Here is a 13959-nt window from a genome sequence, read left to right as displayed (position 1 = left end):
TATTGGAGACCTAAAAGTCCTTCCAATTCAATTTCAGTGACTTAGTATTTTTCTATGAGGTTTTATTATAATTATAATGACATATTCTGTGCTATAGAGGAAACGTAATTATTTAAGGCAATGACTATAGGTTTTCGTACATAGTATAGAATCAGTTGACATCTTGCTGCATTTCTACATTCATTTCGTCTTGGAATTTCTCGCTTTGTCTGTGTGTATCCCTATAAATATTCAACATTTTACATACTGGTATTTTGAATATACATATTTGTGAGTCTGAAAAAAAGGCATGGATTGTCTCCTAATTAGGAGACATTTCTGGATTTTCCGGATTAATACTCAGTATAATTATACATTTTATTTTATGCTTTAGTTTTCAACCTTTCCTAATGCTTTAATTAAAAATATGATTTGTTTCTAATTATATTAAATGTCAATTTATTATTGTCAGAAATGTCATGGACAATTATGTTCAAGTAAAACTTGGTAACTTTCTAGATTTAAGTGTATGACAAATATCAATAAACAGCTTGTGTACATTTTCACAATATGTTTTTATTTAAAAAATTTTGAAATATTACATTTAAAATCATCTCTTTGGAAAAGTTTTTCGTTTTCAGAAATTTTCTGTGAAGTAAAAATTAGTTTCTTATTCATTGCATTTTTTTGTAGTTATAGGTTCCTGTGTCGTGTTATTGTTGCGTTTATTCTCGTACAAATACCTTTAAATGCATCGATACGTCTGCAGCCGATGGATCCCGGTCTTTTACCTGTAGCTGAAATGAAAGGCAATCCCGTGATATCTTCAAAATCAATGGAGCCTTCGCCATCTCCAGCAGCTTTAGAAGCTTTAAAAAATGTTAAAATACTATTGAAAAATAAGCCATATTCTGCGCTTAGAGACTTAGTCAATAGTGCCATTGAATTTGTTATAGATCCAAGTCATGCTCTAAGTGAAAGTCGTATTCTTTTAAAAGAATATGCACTTCATGTTTTTCCTAAACAGTACTATCTCTATGCCCTTGGATAATTTATACATTCCATAAAATGTGTAACATATTTATGTAAATAAAGTTTATGAAAACATTGATTTAATTTGTTAGTCATATTTTCCAATATGACACTTCTCTTGTTTTCTGTCTCATCATTGAAAAATGTTAGCAAAAAATTGATCTTCTAGCAAATTTAGAATAAATATAATGAAGTAATGTAAAATATATATTTTTTATTTCGAGATTTCATTTTCAGTGCATAAACTGTTGATATATATAGTGTCCTCCTAAAGTGGAAAAAACGTTTGTTTCTCTAAATATTACCTAAACTTATGCTAGCAATCAAAAAGTTTCATTAAATAAGGCGAACAATTGTCTGAAAGAACTATTTTCTATAGCGGCTAATAATAAGAAGCTTTAAGAAACCAATTTCTTTTTTTTTAATGAATATTTTCTCTGACACTTAGTAATACATGTTATGCAGTAATATGCTCTGTAGAAAAATACCCTGTTGTAAGGTTGCTTCTTTTACATAAGAATGAAATTCGGCTTATAAATATTCAATATTGAAAGAAACAGTTAAAAAAATTTTAATGCGTTATTTTGATCTAAAAAGATTTTTGTAATTGGTGGCAAGAATAGAATAATATTAAGGATGATATTTTCTTATTGAAGACAAAATATAACGACATTCATTAGATAATTAATATCTACTATTTAGCAGAGTAGTATTTTTGTGACATCGGAAATAAATCCAAAACTTCATTTATTGAATTCTGGTCGATACTGTGCTTGTCACAATCGTATTTATCAAGTATTGGTACAGTTAGTCTATAATTATGATGCTCGTTATTTCTAGGGAAAATAAGCTCAGTTGTGGATACACAAAACCATAACGAAGCTCATTTTTTGTTTGTAAACTATCTAGTTTATTAATAACATTTCAAAAAGTAAATGGCGCTTTTTGAAAAAAAATTAAACCAAGATCTGTGATCCTCTGTTTTATAAAATCATTAAATGGAATATCCCTAACTTTAGATAAAATATTTGTATATTATACTACTAAACTTCTGCAGTGTTGCTAATTTGTGATGTTTCCATAACGCTCACACCATCCTATTCATAATATAAAATCAGAGGTGGATTAGCGGCTAAGTGCATATTTAGCCCGAAAAATAGAATGTTTTTACAATACGATAGATTAACTTGTTCTATAATTCTCACAATTCATTTCAGTCTGACTAAATGTAAATGCCTAGTTCAATTAGTAAAATTTTTCCAGTAAAATAATTGTATTCATTTGAATGTTTCGAATAATTATCTTGGTGGAAATGGAAACCAGCGACTCTGATCTCAGTTTATTTTCCCTTTCACTTTTGTGAAGGGAAATGTCACTTACGGTAATTAAAGCCTGAATCCTCTTGCATATCGAATGGCTTACGAACCTGTTATTGAAATTACGTTCACAATGAACCAAATGCGAATTTGCATTCATCACTTGTGAATCGCTGCTATCCTCGCGCTAGGAAGATTACATGATTCCATGTTATCTTTCCAAAATATTACCTCACAAAAGATAAGATTTGCAACAGTATCTTTTCGATTTTTAGAATTGCATACCAAACTTTTCTTTGATAAGCTAACTCCAATATAGATTTTCATTTACTCACTGTTTGATATTACACATTTTTCAAATATATTTCTCAACCCCAACTCATTAATGGAAGTGATTTTTAATTAATTTGATAAGTTTTGCAGAGTGAAATATTTTCTCGTACTTACTTCATTTTAAGATTTTTTATAATATGATAAGAACATTTGCTTCTTACTTTTCTTTCTAATTACAGATTTTTAGCTTCATCTCAATTTTGAGTTGAGTTTGTTTTTTATGGGACAAAAGCCATCTTTGGCTAAGCTGCGCCACATTCTTGGAATTAAAATATTTGTATCAATTTATAATAAAATCAAAATATGGAATGTTTACAAAATCCAAATGTCTAAAAGCGTAAATCTGTGAGTCATGAAAAAGCGTAACAATGATGTAAGGTATGATACTGAGCTAAAAAGCGCGGACAGTGTTTATATATGATTATAAAAGCCAATATTTTTTTTAAAAAAACTAGAAAGGCCAACATGCGGGGTTTTGGAAAGCAACTCGCCCAATTCAGGGCGAGATTTCTGAGATCATGCAAGACGCTGGATAGAAAACCGTGGACATTCTACAAGAATGTGTAAAGCAGTCATAAAACTATTACACATTGAGAATCATTACAATTCGCATTTTTCCCGTTTCCCTTTTAGACATTTTGACTAAGACAAAGAATGAAAAGAAACTTTTTCTCTACACAAAATTTATTATTGAAATAATTCTGCCTCTTCAACTTTTTAAAGAATGTTTTTCTTGACACATGATTTTTTGGAAATTTAGTTTTGTTAAGTTTAGTTTGTTTTATTTTTTATTTCGTTTAAATTTTTAAGGCACCCTTTCATTCAAAATGTCTGCATAATTAATGTAAATATTTTTCAGCATTTCTAACTGGTATTTTATTTATTTTGCTGTTAAATTTGATCATGAGCTAACATTTATTCGAAACATTTAATATTAAAATGCCTTATTTCAAAACCAATGTACAAAATAATAATAATAATAATTTCCGTATAAATTCCCATTTTCGTTAATTTCATATTTTTTCAATCGGGTGAAAGTAAGTAAGATACGAACTGGTAATTTAACAGCCAAAAAAAGCCAATATTGGGGTAAACAGGTCGACTAGTGAAGACGGTTTGTTATATGTATAAAGCAAATAACATGCAATTAGCCAAATAACAGTTGTAAATTAATAATATGTAATTTGCAAAATAATTGTTAACGCATAAAATTATTAATGATAAAAATATAATTTCCATAAAATTGTATAGTACTGCTGTAATAAAATAGCACTTGTGTAATTAAATATAAAGACTGGAAAAAATGGATACAAAACAAAATACACTCTAGTTTGCAGATTTGGCTTTGAGGGTTCATTGGTGGCTCGCAAGAAACAACGAACTACACTCGCGCATTTATTTCCTAATTTAAACTGCAAATCCTCTTGTGTTCACCAAAAAAGGGAACAAGATATTGCAAATCAAAAAAATTCGTAAGCTTCTGGCGAATTGTCCGTCTGGCAAGTGTATTCGCGCCATAAAGGTAATTGTAGAAAACTCACGACCGTGCCTACATGACAGTCCCTTGCCTTCTTTTATTTGACCATCCCTAAACTTAGAAAATCTCTTTAAAAATTAAATTTCTAAATGCTTATAGTTTATATCATTTTGGAAAAGTTTATTGTTTATTAAAAGTATAAATATGTTTGAAAAAGCGACACAGTTTCAAGACATGCGTGACCACCGTCACCAGAAAAATAAACTTCGATAAATTATTTCTTCCTGTCGGGGGGGGGGGGTGGAGAACCACTGCTGCACTTTATGTAACTGTGTGCAAAAGAGTTTCCATCCGTCTAAATATACACAACTGTTTCATAGATTAGCTTATTTTGAAATGTTTTTATGATGAAAACACGTTTTACCCAAGACATCATTTTAATGTTGAATAATATTTGATATTAAACATTTCATCGAACAAAACTCCGATATCAGAAACTCATTGAACTACAAACAGGAAATTAAATCGTGTAAATTTCATAAAAATTCGAAATATTATCAGGTAATGAAGTTTATTGCCAAATTCATGGTTTCATTACAAAATGTAGTATTTTAGCCATGTTGTTTTCTTTTAATTTAAAAATCGTGTTTCTGAAATTTTTTAAAAAATAGTTTCTTTCTTATTCTTTTTCTTGGCGTCAATGTGAAGCGATAACAGAAAATCTATTGCTCATTCGTCTTCTCGCTTTAATCGCAGTTGCACGTATCTTTATATTCGCTTAACTTATTTCTTTTATATTTTATTAATCTTTTCTTTGGTTAATATTAACTGCATTTTATTATTTATTATTTTTTTTTGTCTCGTAAATTTTGACATCCTTTAAAATGCCTTTTCGATTTAAGAAAGGAGAGACTTTAAAATCACAAGCACGTAAAATTGTGCATAATGTTGCAGAGTTCTGCTCCGAAGAAGCTGCAGCAAAATCTTTGAAGGTTCCTCTTCCACAAGCCATGAAAAGAGCTGCTCAGGCGACTGGAGTGTCGGAAGGCACTATTAGGAAAATTAAAAATGAAGTTTCGACACTGGACAAAACGGAAGTTTTGAGTACTCCTGGAAAGCACCGTAAAAGGCCTATTGACCGAAATTGTGAAATTGACGACTTCGACAAATGTGTTATTCGTCAAACAGTTCAAGATTTTTACGTCCAGCAAAAGAAAGTGCCTTCTTTAAGAAAATTACTTCCCGTATTGAGAGAGAAGTTGAATTTTCATTGGAATAAGGAATCATTGAGGAAAGTTTTGCATTCAATGAATTTTCGCTGGAAGAAATGCGCGAATAAAAGAAAATTTCTCATCGAAAGACCTGATATTGTGTTTTGGAGAAACAACTACTTGCGAAAAATGAGGCAGTACAGAAAAAGTAAATGTCAGATAGTTTTCATTGATGAAACGTGGGTCGACAGTAATCTAACATTTAGAAAATGCTGGCAAAGTGATACAATTTAAATAAATGTAAATTCCAAATAAATGTAAATTCCAAAAATCGATTGATCATTGTGCATGCTGGCTCGTCCACGGGATTTATTCCTGGCGCTCAATTAATTTACAAAGCGTCAACTAAAACTGGTGATTATCATGGCCAAATGAATTATGAAAATTTTGAGAAATGGGTGTTGGAAAAACTCATTCCAAATTTGCGCCCAAAAAGTGTCGTGTGCATGGACAATGCTCCATATCACACAAAAGTTGCAAATCCGACACCTACCAAATACAGTACGAAGAAAGAAATGACCGATTGGCTGATTAATAACGGAATAGAATGCGATATGAAAATGAGGAAAGCGGAACTGTATTCGCTAATTGATAGGAATCGCCCTAAAGAAATCATATATAAAATTGACAGCATAATAAAAGAAAATGGGCATTATGTCTTGCGACTTCCCCCCTACCATTGCGATTTAAATGCGATTGAATACGTTTGGTCTTCAGTCAAAAGACTCATCAAAGAGAGAAATATAACAGGAGACTTAAGTTTAGAAAACTTACAGAATCTGTTGTGCGATGCTTTGGGCGGAGTGTCTTCCAAGGAATGGGAGGCTCATTGCCGTCATGTGGAAAAACTTGAAAATTCTTATTGGGAAAAAGATGGAATTTTAGAGGAAGTAGTAGACGAACTGGTAGTTCAAATTGGAAGTACTGAATCGGATTCCGATTCAGAAGAAACGGAATCATGTGACAGTGATTCAGAATTTTTTTAAGAAACTACACAACTGTCACTCGATCTCTGCTAGTTTTGTCATTTTAAAATAATATAGTTTTGCATTCTTTTAATCATAATTAATATATTTTATAAATAAAAAGTGAGTTTTAAAATTGCTTTTTTATTTCTTTTCGATTATTCAATTATAGATTATAGCAGAATGGAATTGTATTTAGTCTAATACATTTTGTTTCTGATACATTGTTATTATTTTCTATTTTTTTCATTAATGTGTTCTTGATTTCTACCATTCATGTTTGTGTTAATAATCAAAAGTTTCAGTTTAACATAGTTTTGATTGTCCTTATTTTTTAAGGTCTGTTTTATTTATTTATTTTGCAGATTTTACTAAATTTAAAGCATGAAATTTAGTTAGTTAATTGCTGATTAATTAATTTTTATAATTGTTATGATAATACTTTAAATTGTAGAAAGTGAAACGAAGAAAGAAACAATAGATTCTAATATTTATCAGGAAATAATAGAATATTTTAGCATGAAGTTACTATGGGCTAAATTAAGATAAAACCTTGGAAATTAATTAAATTGAAATTAGAGTTTAAAATATCATTATATATATACTTTTATAGCTTTTTCTGGATCAAAAACTTTTATTTAATGTTATAAACTGAAATTTAATAAAATAATTATCGTAAATTAGAATTTAACTTTTTAGCATAAATAAGATCGCCTTTTGAATTGATCGATATATGGAACTGGAAAATATAGAAATCCATTTCAGATTATATTTATAAAAAAAATGCACAGTTCAAACTTTTAAAGCAAATTATACTCAGCTGTTTGTATAAGTAAAATTAATTGATCATTCATTTTGAATTTTTTATTTGAAAAGTGTATTGAAAATTTATTAAAAAAAAGTTCTTGCAGGGAACTTTGAATTCCATTATTTTTTAAACAAGTATATTTCACAATTCAGTATTTTATTTTCATCGAAATTATTGAGTAATTTCCTTAAATCTACAGGTATAATTAATTTAGTTATCTACTATCACAATCATTGTCAAGATAAAAAAAAAATGAGGAGGGGAAAAAAACCCCGTTGTTTTAACCTTTTGCTCTTAGTGTTAAATAATAATTATGAGAAATTGTATTTATAGTTTAAAAAAAAAAAGAATTACTTTGAAATTCAAAATAGTGATTCTATTATGCTATATGAAAATATTTAGAGATTAAAACGATTTAATTTCTTTTCTGGAATTGAATGAGTATATGCAATTATTAAGAAGTAATTCTATTAAATTTTTATCGCTAAATATTATTCAACTATATAATGGTATGAAAAAATATTATATTATAGGTAGCGCATTGCTTTTTTTTCAATAAAATAAAGAAAAATAGTCATTTATTGAGACTTGTTGTCTCGCCTCTCTGTAGTTTCAATAGCTTTCCTTCTTAACTAGGATTCCAAGAATCTAAAAATTGTATGCACGTTAATGTGAGTTAGAAGGATTAAAGTATTTAACGAGATTCCTTTCTACTCAGGTGCACTGATTGTGATAGTAAAACGGTAGCAGATATGTATTCTCAAACGGTATTGATAGGCTTTGAATAGAAATGTGAAGAACATTAGGAGTGAAGAATTTTCAACCCCGAAATGATAAAATGCATGCAGGAATTTGGATCCTTTATTGCTTCGAGGATACATTGAAAGGAAAAGCTCATTTATCACTCTTATTTGAATTGACAGCTCGTGAGAAAATTTTTTCTTTGAAATAATTGTATTTCTTTTTCAAGCCGGGGGAAATGAATAAATGGTAATCTGGAATACAAAAACAAACTTTTACCGCGTTTTTCGTAGAATAATGTAAAGCGATATTGGGCTTATTTAGTTGGGTTCCTTTAAATCTGGGACATCTGGCACGTGCATGAATGAACACTTGAATTATCTTCAAATTCAGAATACTTTTACATATAAACTTTGCGAAATTAATTATGCTGTAAAAAGCTTGTGCATATTGAAAATAAGTTACAAATCACAGTTTGATTTTTAAAAATCTGAAAATTGATAGTGTGGTAATCGTTAATTTTGTGTTTCGGGAAATAGTATATACATCAGAAAAATAAATATAAATTTGGAAAGGTTTCAAACCTATTTAACAATGAGCATTTTACTTTAAAACAAAATAAAAGCACTTTTATAAAATTTATGAAATAAGTACGATTAATTATGTTAAATTACGATTAATTATGTTAAATTAGATTACCTCGCGTTTGCTGCGGAGAATTTGATATTAATAACTTATATAAATTTAGAGCAAATGAAATGAAGACGATTAATGTTTTGTCATGCATGATTTTACTTCTTAATTTTTTTTTTCTTCTTGTGTAGTCGTTAGACATACAAATATTTATTCAGTTTTTCTATTTGATTTGTTTTGTTCTTTGTATACATATGACAGGAATGCCGGATATTTTCAATATTCCGCGTATGCAAATGATTTTCAGCTGAGTGAATTATTTTTTTAAATTTGTTTTCAAGAATTAAATGCAATAATACCAAATATCGCCACTTTGGCGCTAAACGTGCCAATGTAAGAAACTTGAATGAATTTCTACCTCTGCGAAATGAACTCTTCCTACAGTAACCTGTTTCTATAACGCCCGCCGTAAACATAGACGAATGTCTAGCAGTATTCTTGTCGTGGACAGACAGTACATCACCACTCAACAGCCATATCGTTCGACTCACTGGAGGGAGAGTACTGTGGTGAATAGTATATAAGCCAGTTAACAACTACGGTACACGAGCGTACGCTTTTGTATCATGGTTTAGTTACTGGACTGCGAGCCACAAGGTCCCAGGTTCTATCCTAGCGCATCACCTACCGCTAAAGTAATACATTTTGAAACATTTGTTTACTTAAATATATGCTCTCAGATTGGAATTCTATATTTCTCAACTCCTTGTTTTATATCGTTTTTTAAACCAAATTTTTAAAAAAAAAAAAAACATAATTCCTGTCTTGAAAAGAGCAAAAAAACTATTGTACTACTTGTAGAAGCTGAATGACTGGAGGATTTGCAAAAAAGATTCAAATAACATGAAATAGTTATACTGAACAAGAGGAACTAAACAATTTCTGAACATAACGATTAATTCATAGACAGTTATAATTATTTCTTCTAGAAATAATGCGCATGAATCTATTCGATAATAAAGCTAAAAATGCATGTGTCTGTCAGTGGCATAGCGATTTTGGTGGGTCAAGGGGCCGCAAAGGAGTGCATTTACTAAATTTATGCCAGTGGTTAAAGTGAAATACGATACGGAAGCGAAAAGATAATACCATGGCGCAGTCTCTGTTTGTCTTTCGTAAACCACTAACGAAGGGTATAGTTCAGCAACGGATTGTAAAACCCTCCGCGCTTTTGCGCATGCGTTAGGATGGGTTTAATTCATCAAAATAGAGGTGAAAGGAAAGATGAAAGGAGGAAATGTTTACATTTACTAGTTTCTAATAGGGGAAATCCAAGGTCAAAGGGAATACCGGAAATGCACTCATCATTCCGCGTTTCACCCCTTAATGAAATGGAATCGTCGAAATGCGGTCGTCTCAGAATCTGTTGACGAACTATAGGAGCGAAATAATTATTTTATTCCCCGAATACCACTTACTTTCGTTATGCCACTGATATCTGTCACAAGAACTCCTTCGAAATAGTAAATAATACGATATTAAATTTGCACACGCCATTTTAGAGTCCATTCCTAATAGTCCAGTAACTTGAGCATTTTTCATCGGAAGAATTTTAAGCCAATATTATTTATTCATTTACAGAAACTTTATGGATATCATTGTAAATGAAGTCCCAAAAGTCTAGATATTCTGTTGTACATTTTCCATATTTGAGAGGTGTGGCTGGCCGAAACTACATCTTAGCAATCTGGGCATTAATGTGCATCACTGAAACAAAAAACAAAAATTAAAAGTTAAAGATTTCAATTCGATAAATTATTGTCATTTTGGTCACCTACATAGACAAACTGAAAAATCATTAGATCGCCCGGAATTTGCAAAAAATTTGATTTTTTTAAAAATTCTTTTTGTCGAAAACATTGATTTTTAATTTTTGTTTTTAAGTACAAACTAAATGTAAAGTTTAGAATGTTAATTAACAATAAAAAATACGTGTATGTGTGTAATGTAAGATTAATGTATCCCGGAGTAGTAGTAAAATTAACGATTTTTCGCAAAATAAGGGTATATTTTTGAAGGTTTCATTTGCTTATAGTCGATTTTTAATTAATAAATATCTTGTAACGATATAAATAAAAACTATTTCGAAATTTAAATGTGTTCACTAGACAAATCTTTTTTTATTTTATAAAACAAAGCCTGTTTTTGGAGTAAGAGTACTATTAAATAAAACTTAAAATTAATAAGAATTTTGCTAAAAAAAGTTTGCATGTATAAATGATACATGATGAAACATCATATTATGCACAATAAAGACTTCATAATGAAATAGAACATATTTTTTTTCATTTACAGAAATGTAAAATTTAAATTGTTAATTGATTGTAAAAAAAAAAAAAAAAAAAAAAAAAAAAAAAAAAAAATGAAAGCTGTCATGTTAATTTTAGATCCGGAATCTGCATGAAAATCTTAATTTTTATTAAACCAAATATGCATGTATTTTAAAGTATTCAATTCATCCTTTAGCTTAATATCAGTTCTTTTATTTATTGTCTAAATTGCAGTACAACTTTTTGAAATTACGAAAGATTTATTTTATTAGATGACGAATAATTTTACTCGGGTGTAAAGCAGGTCGTTTTTCTTCTAGGTACCCTTTAGAAGGTAGAGGCCAGAAAATTTATAAAAATAATGCACACGCAGAAAATAATGTATACCTGTGTGTTCGGAATTAACCTTATCTTATTTAATTTCCTCTGTGATATCTTCCGATTAACTCGGAGTCGTGAAGGCCATCACACCTGAAGGAGACGTACCCGCTGGAAGCTAAAATATTTAAAGGAAACAATAGCTGTTAGTTAAATTTTAGGACAAAAAAATATCGACAAATATAAAAATAATAATAATAGTGCAGATCAAAAACATCTACATATAACATAAACAATACATTTTTAAAAGTATAATAAGAGATAATAATTAAAATATAGAGTGTTCATTAATTATTGTCGGGGTTTCCGTACCTCATAACTTTAGAATAAAAAATATTACGCAAAAACTGATTACGTATTCGTAAATTACAACTCAAAGAATTTTATTAATGATATTAAAGTGTAAAGCTTGCACAATTTGCACTTTGTAGGCATTCATCTGAAGGCGATTATGTATTCGTAAATTACAACTCAAAGAATTTTATTAATGATATTGAAAAGATTAATAAATTTGCACATGGCTGCCCTTCGTAGCTCGTAACACATCGAGACGAAATTCGATTTCCCTCCAAGTGTTCTCCAGCATTTGTGGGGTAACATTTTGGATAGCAGTAACAATTCTGCTCTTCAGTTCATCAAGGGAGGGCACAGGTAACATTGTACACAATGTTCTTGACAAACACCCATAGAAGGAAGTCCAGCGGTGTTATATCTGGTGATCTCGGAGGCCATGGGATTGGTCCACCTCTTCGCATTGTTGCCACGTAAAATTCTTTGAGTTGTAATTTACGAATATATAATCGCCTTCAGCTGAATGCCTACAGAGTGCAAATTGTGCAAGCTTTACACTTTAATATCATTAATAAAATTCTTTGAGTTGTAATTTACGAATACGTAATCGGTTTTTGCGTAATATTTTTTATTCGAAAGTTATGAGGTGTGAAAACCCCGACAATAATTAATGAACACCCTATATATCTATTGATTAACGGAAATTACATCGTTAAAGTGTAAGCGATAATCAAAATTGCAAAGCTAAAATTAAATTTTTATTAGTTTTTTTAATAAATATTAAGATTGTATATTTAAAGAATATTTTTTACATTGATCTGTTCTGTTTTCTACTTAGGATGATTAATTATTTTCATTGATACATACTAAAAGTCACGGGGGAAATGTATAGTATAGACCGTCAAAAAAGTATCCAGACAGTACTCCTTGTTCTAAAACTAACTACAGCACAATAAAACTGTAAATTCCGGTCGCTGTAAAAATGCATGTTGTGCAATATGTATAAAATATTTTTTCACAGAAATTTCACAGGTCATTTCAGGATAATACAAACTCAATTTTTTAAAATTAACAACACTAATTTCGAAAACATATTCAAATTTTCCACATTAAAATAGCTCGAATACATGTACATTTTATAATTTTGAGTAAACTGTTGATGAATTATAAACAATTGAAATTTTTAATTCCTAATGTTAAATGAGAGTCCTGGTTTTTACAAAATATTTCAACCTATAATAAATCTTTTCTGAACAAAAAGAAAAGATCAAAGTTATGCATTTTTAAAAATCTAAAAGTATTATTTATTTTTTAATTAATTTTTAAAAACATTAGTTAAAATTTATGAATTGAAGTTTACGAAAAATCTGGTGTCAATCGAAGGAAAAAGACTAAAATTTTATTCTTTCTTAGACTTCGAAATTTTATTCGTTTCCTTCCGACATTTTTCAAAGACATGTAGCAATAATCAAAAGCTTTCAAAAGAGCATTGTTTTCTTTGGGATGATACATTGTTTGTATATTGTTATATATTCTTTTGGATGATATATTTTGTAATATAATGTTTATAAATTAAAAAAAAAGCAGGAATAATAATAATAATAACTTAAAATGAAACGGAAGACAAAAATGTCTTTCAACGTTGTTTTAGATTAGAATGTATATATTAAAATAAATGTAATTTGGGGTATCGAAATTGATTCTATTCCGTTAACATTTCAAGCAGCACTTTATTTACACAAAACGGAGTTAGTGTCTTTAATTAAGGCAAAAAGTAAATTCCTGAAATAAGTATGAATTTATATAGTGTTAAATCCATAAATGAATAAAATTTTATTGAATAAAACACGAAAGCGACCTTTTTCTGTGTGTAGACAAGGCGCTCTTGTGAGAATAAATTTTTTTAATGAAACAAAAGCTTAAAAATGTTTCGGTAAATGAATTGCTCTTATTTAATACTTTTTAATGTTTAAAAAAGACTGAGTATAAAGAAAAAAAATTGTAAAAATGAATTAACGCTTCGTTGGTGAAACTTCAACATATAAATCAACAAGACTATGCTATTTATGTTTTAATTATAAAAAACCTTTTCAGTAAATAAGCATCTGTTTTTTATTTTTCAGCTATTCTCAAAAGTTACATTTAGGCTTGTTTTATTAGTATAAATTGTTAAACATACCCAGTATTTTTGATTATTTTTACGACATTTTTTGAGAATACTATTAACTATTATTTATTTATTTATTCGTAATTAATTAGGCCATTAAAAATGAATTTAGAATTCTTATTTAGTTATATTTCATCAAACCTAAGGATGAACTTCAAAAAACTTTTTTATTAGAGAAAAGTTGTCATGTTAATGACAAAAATAAAAACTTGATATATGAAAAGTAATAACAGTGTCT

At 29.2% G+C, this 13959-nt stretch overlaps 2 protein-coding genes across 2 annotated transcripts in view; both read left to right on the top strand.

Annotated features, from left to right (window-relative positions):
* LOC129959926 (ectopic P granules protein 5 homolog) overlaps window positions 1-1095 on the top strand; it is a 141738-nt gene extending 140643 nt beyond the window's left edge. The window contains exon 48 of the mRNA XM_056072829.1: window positions 673-1095. Within this exon, the coding sequence (XP_055928804.1) occupies window positions 673-1030 (358 nt within the window). The 3' untranslated portion in view covers window positions 1031-1095. The remainder of the gene's footprint in view (window positions 1-672) is intronic.
* Window positions 1096-5721: 4626 nt separating this feature from the next.
* On the top strand, window positions 5722-6427 carry LOC129960923 (uncharacterized). Its single transcript, XM_056074667.1, has one exon. It carries the CDS (start codon window positions 5780-5782, stop codon window positions 6392-6394), a length of 615 nt encoding a protein of 204 aa, XP_055930642.1. The 5' UTR covers window positions 5722-5779; the 3' UTR covers window positions 6395-6427.
* The last annotated feature ends 7532 nt before the right edge of the window (window positions 6428-13959 follow it).

Source organism: Argiope bruennichi, chromosome X2 (genome assembly GCF_947563725.1).
Source record: "Argiope bruennichi chromosome X2, qqArgBrue1.1, whole genome shotgun sequence".
NCBI classification, from domain to species: domain Eukaryota; kingdom Metazoa; phylum Arthropoda; class Arachnida; order Araneae; family Araneidae; genus Argiope; species Argiope bruennichi.
Note: the sequence above shows the minus strand (reverse complement) of the source record. Positions and strands in the feature narration are given on the sequence as shown.

Coding starts and splice junctions, on each gene's coding strand:
- LOC129960923 (XM_056074667.1), top strand. CDS start 5,780: ATGAATTATGAAAATTTTGAGAAATGGGTGTTGGAAAAACTCATTCCA.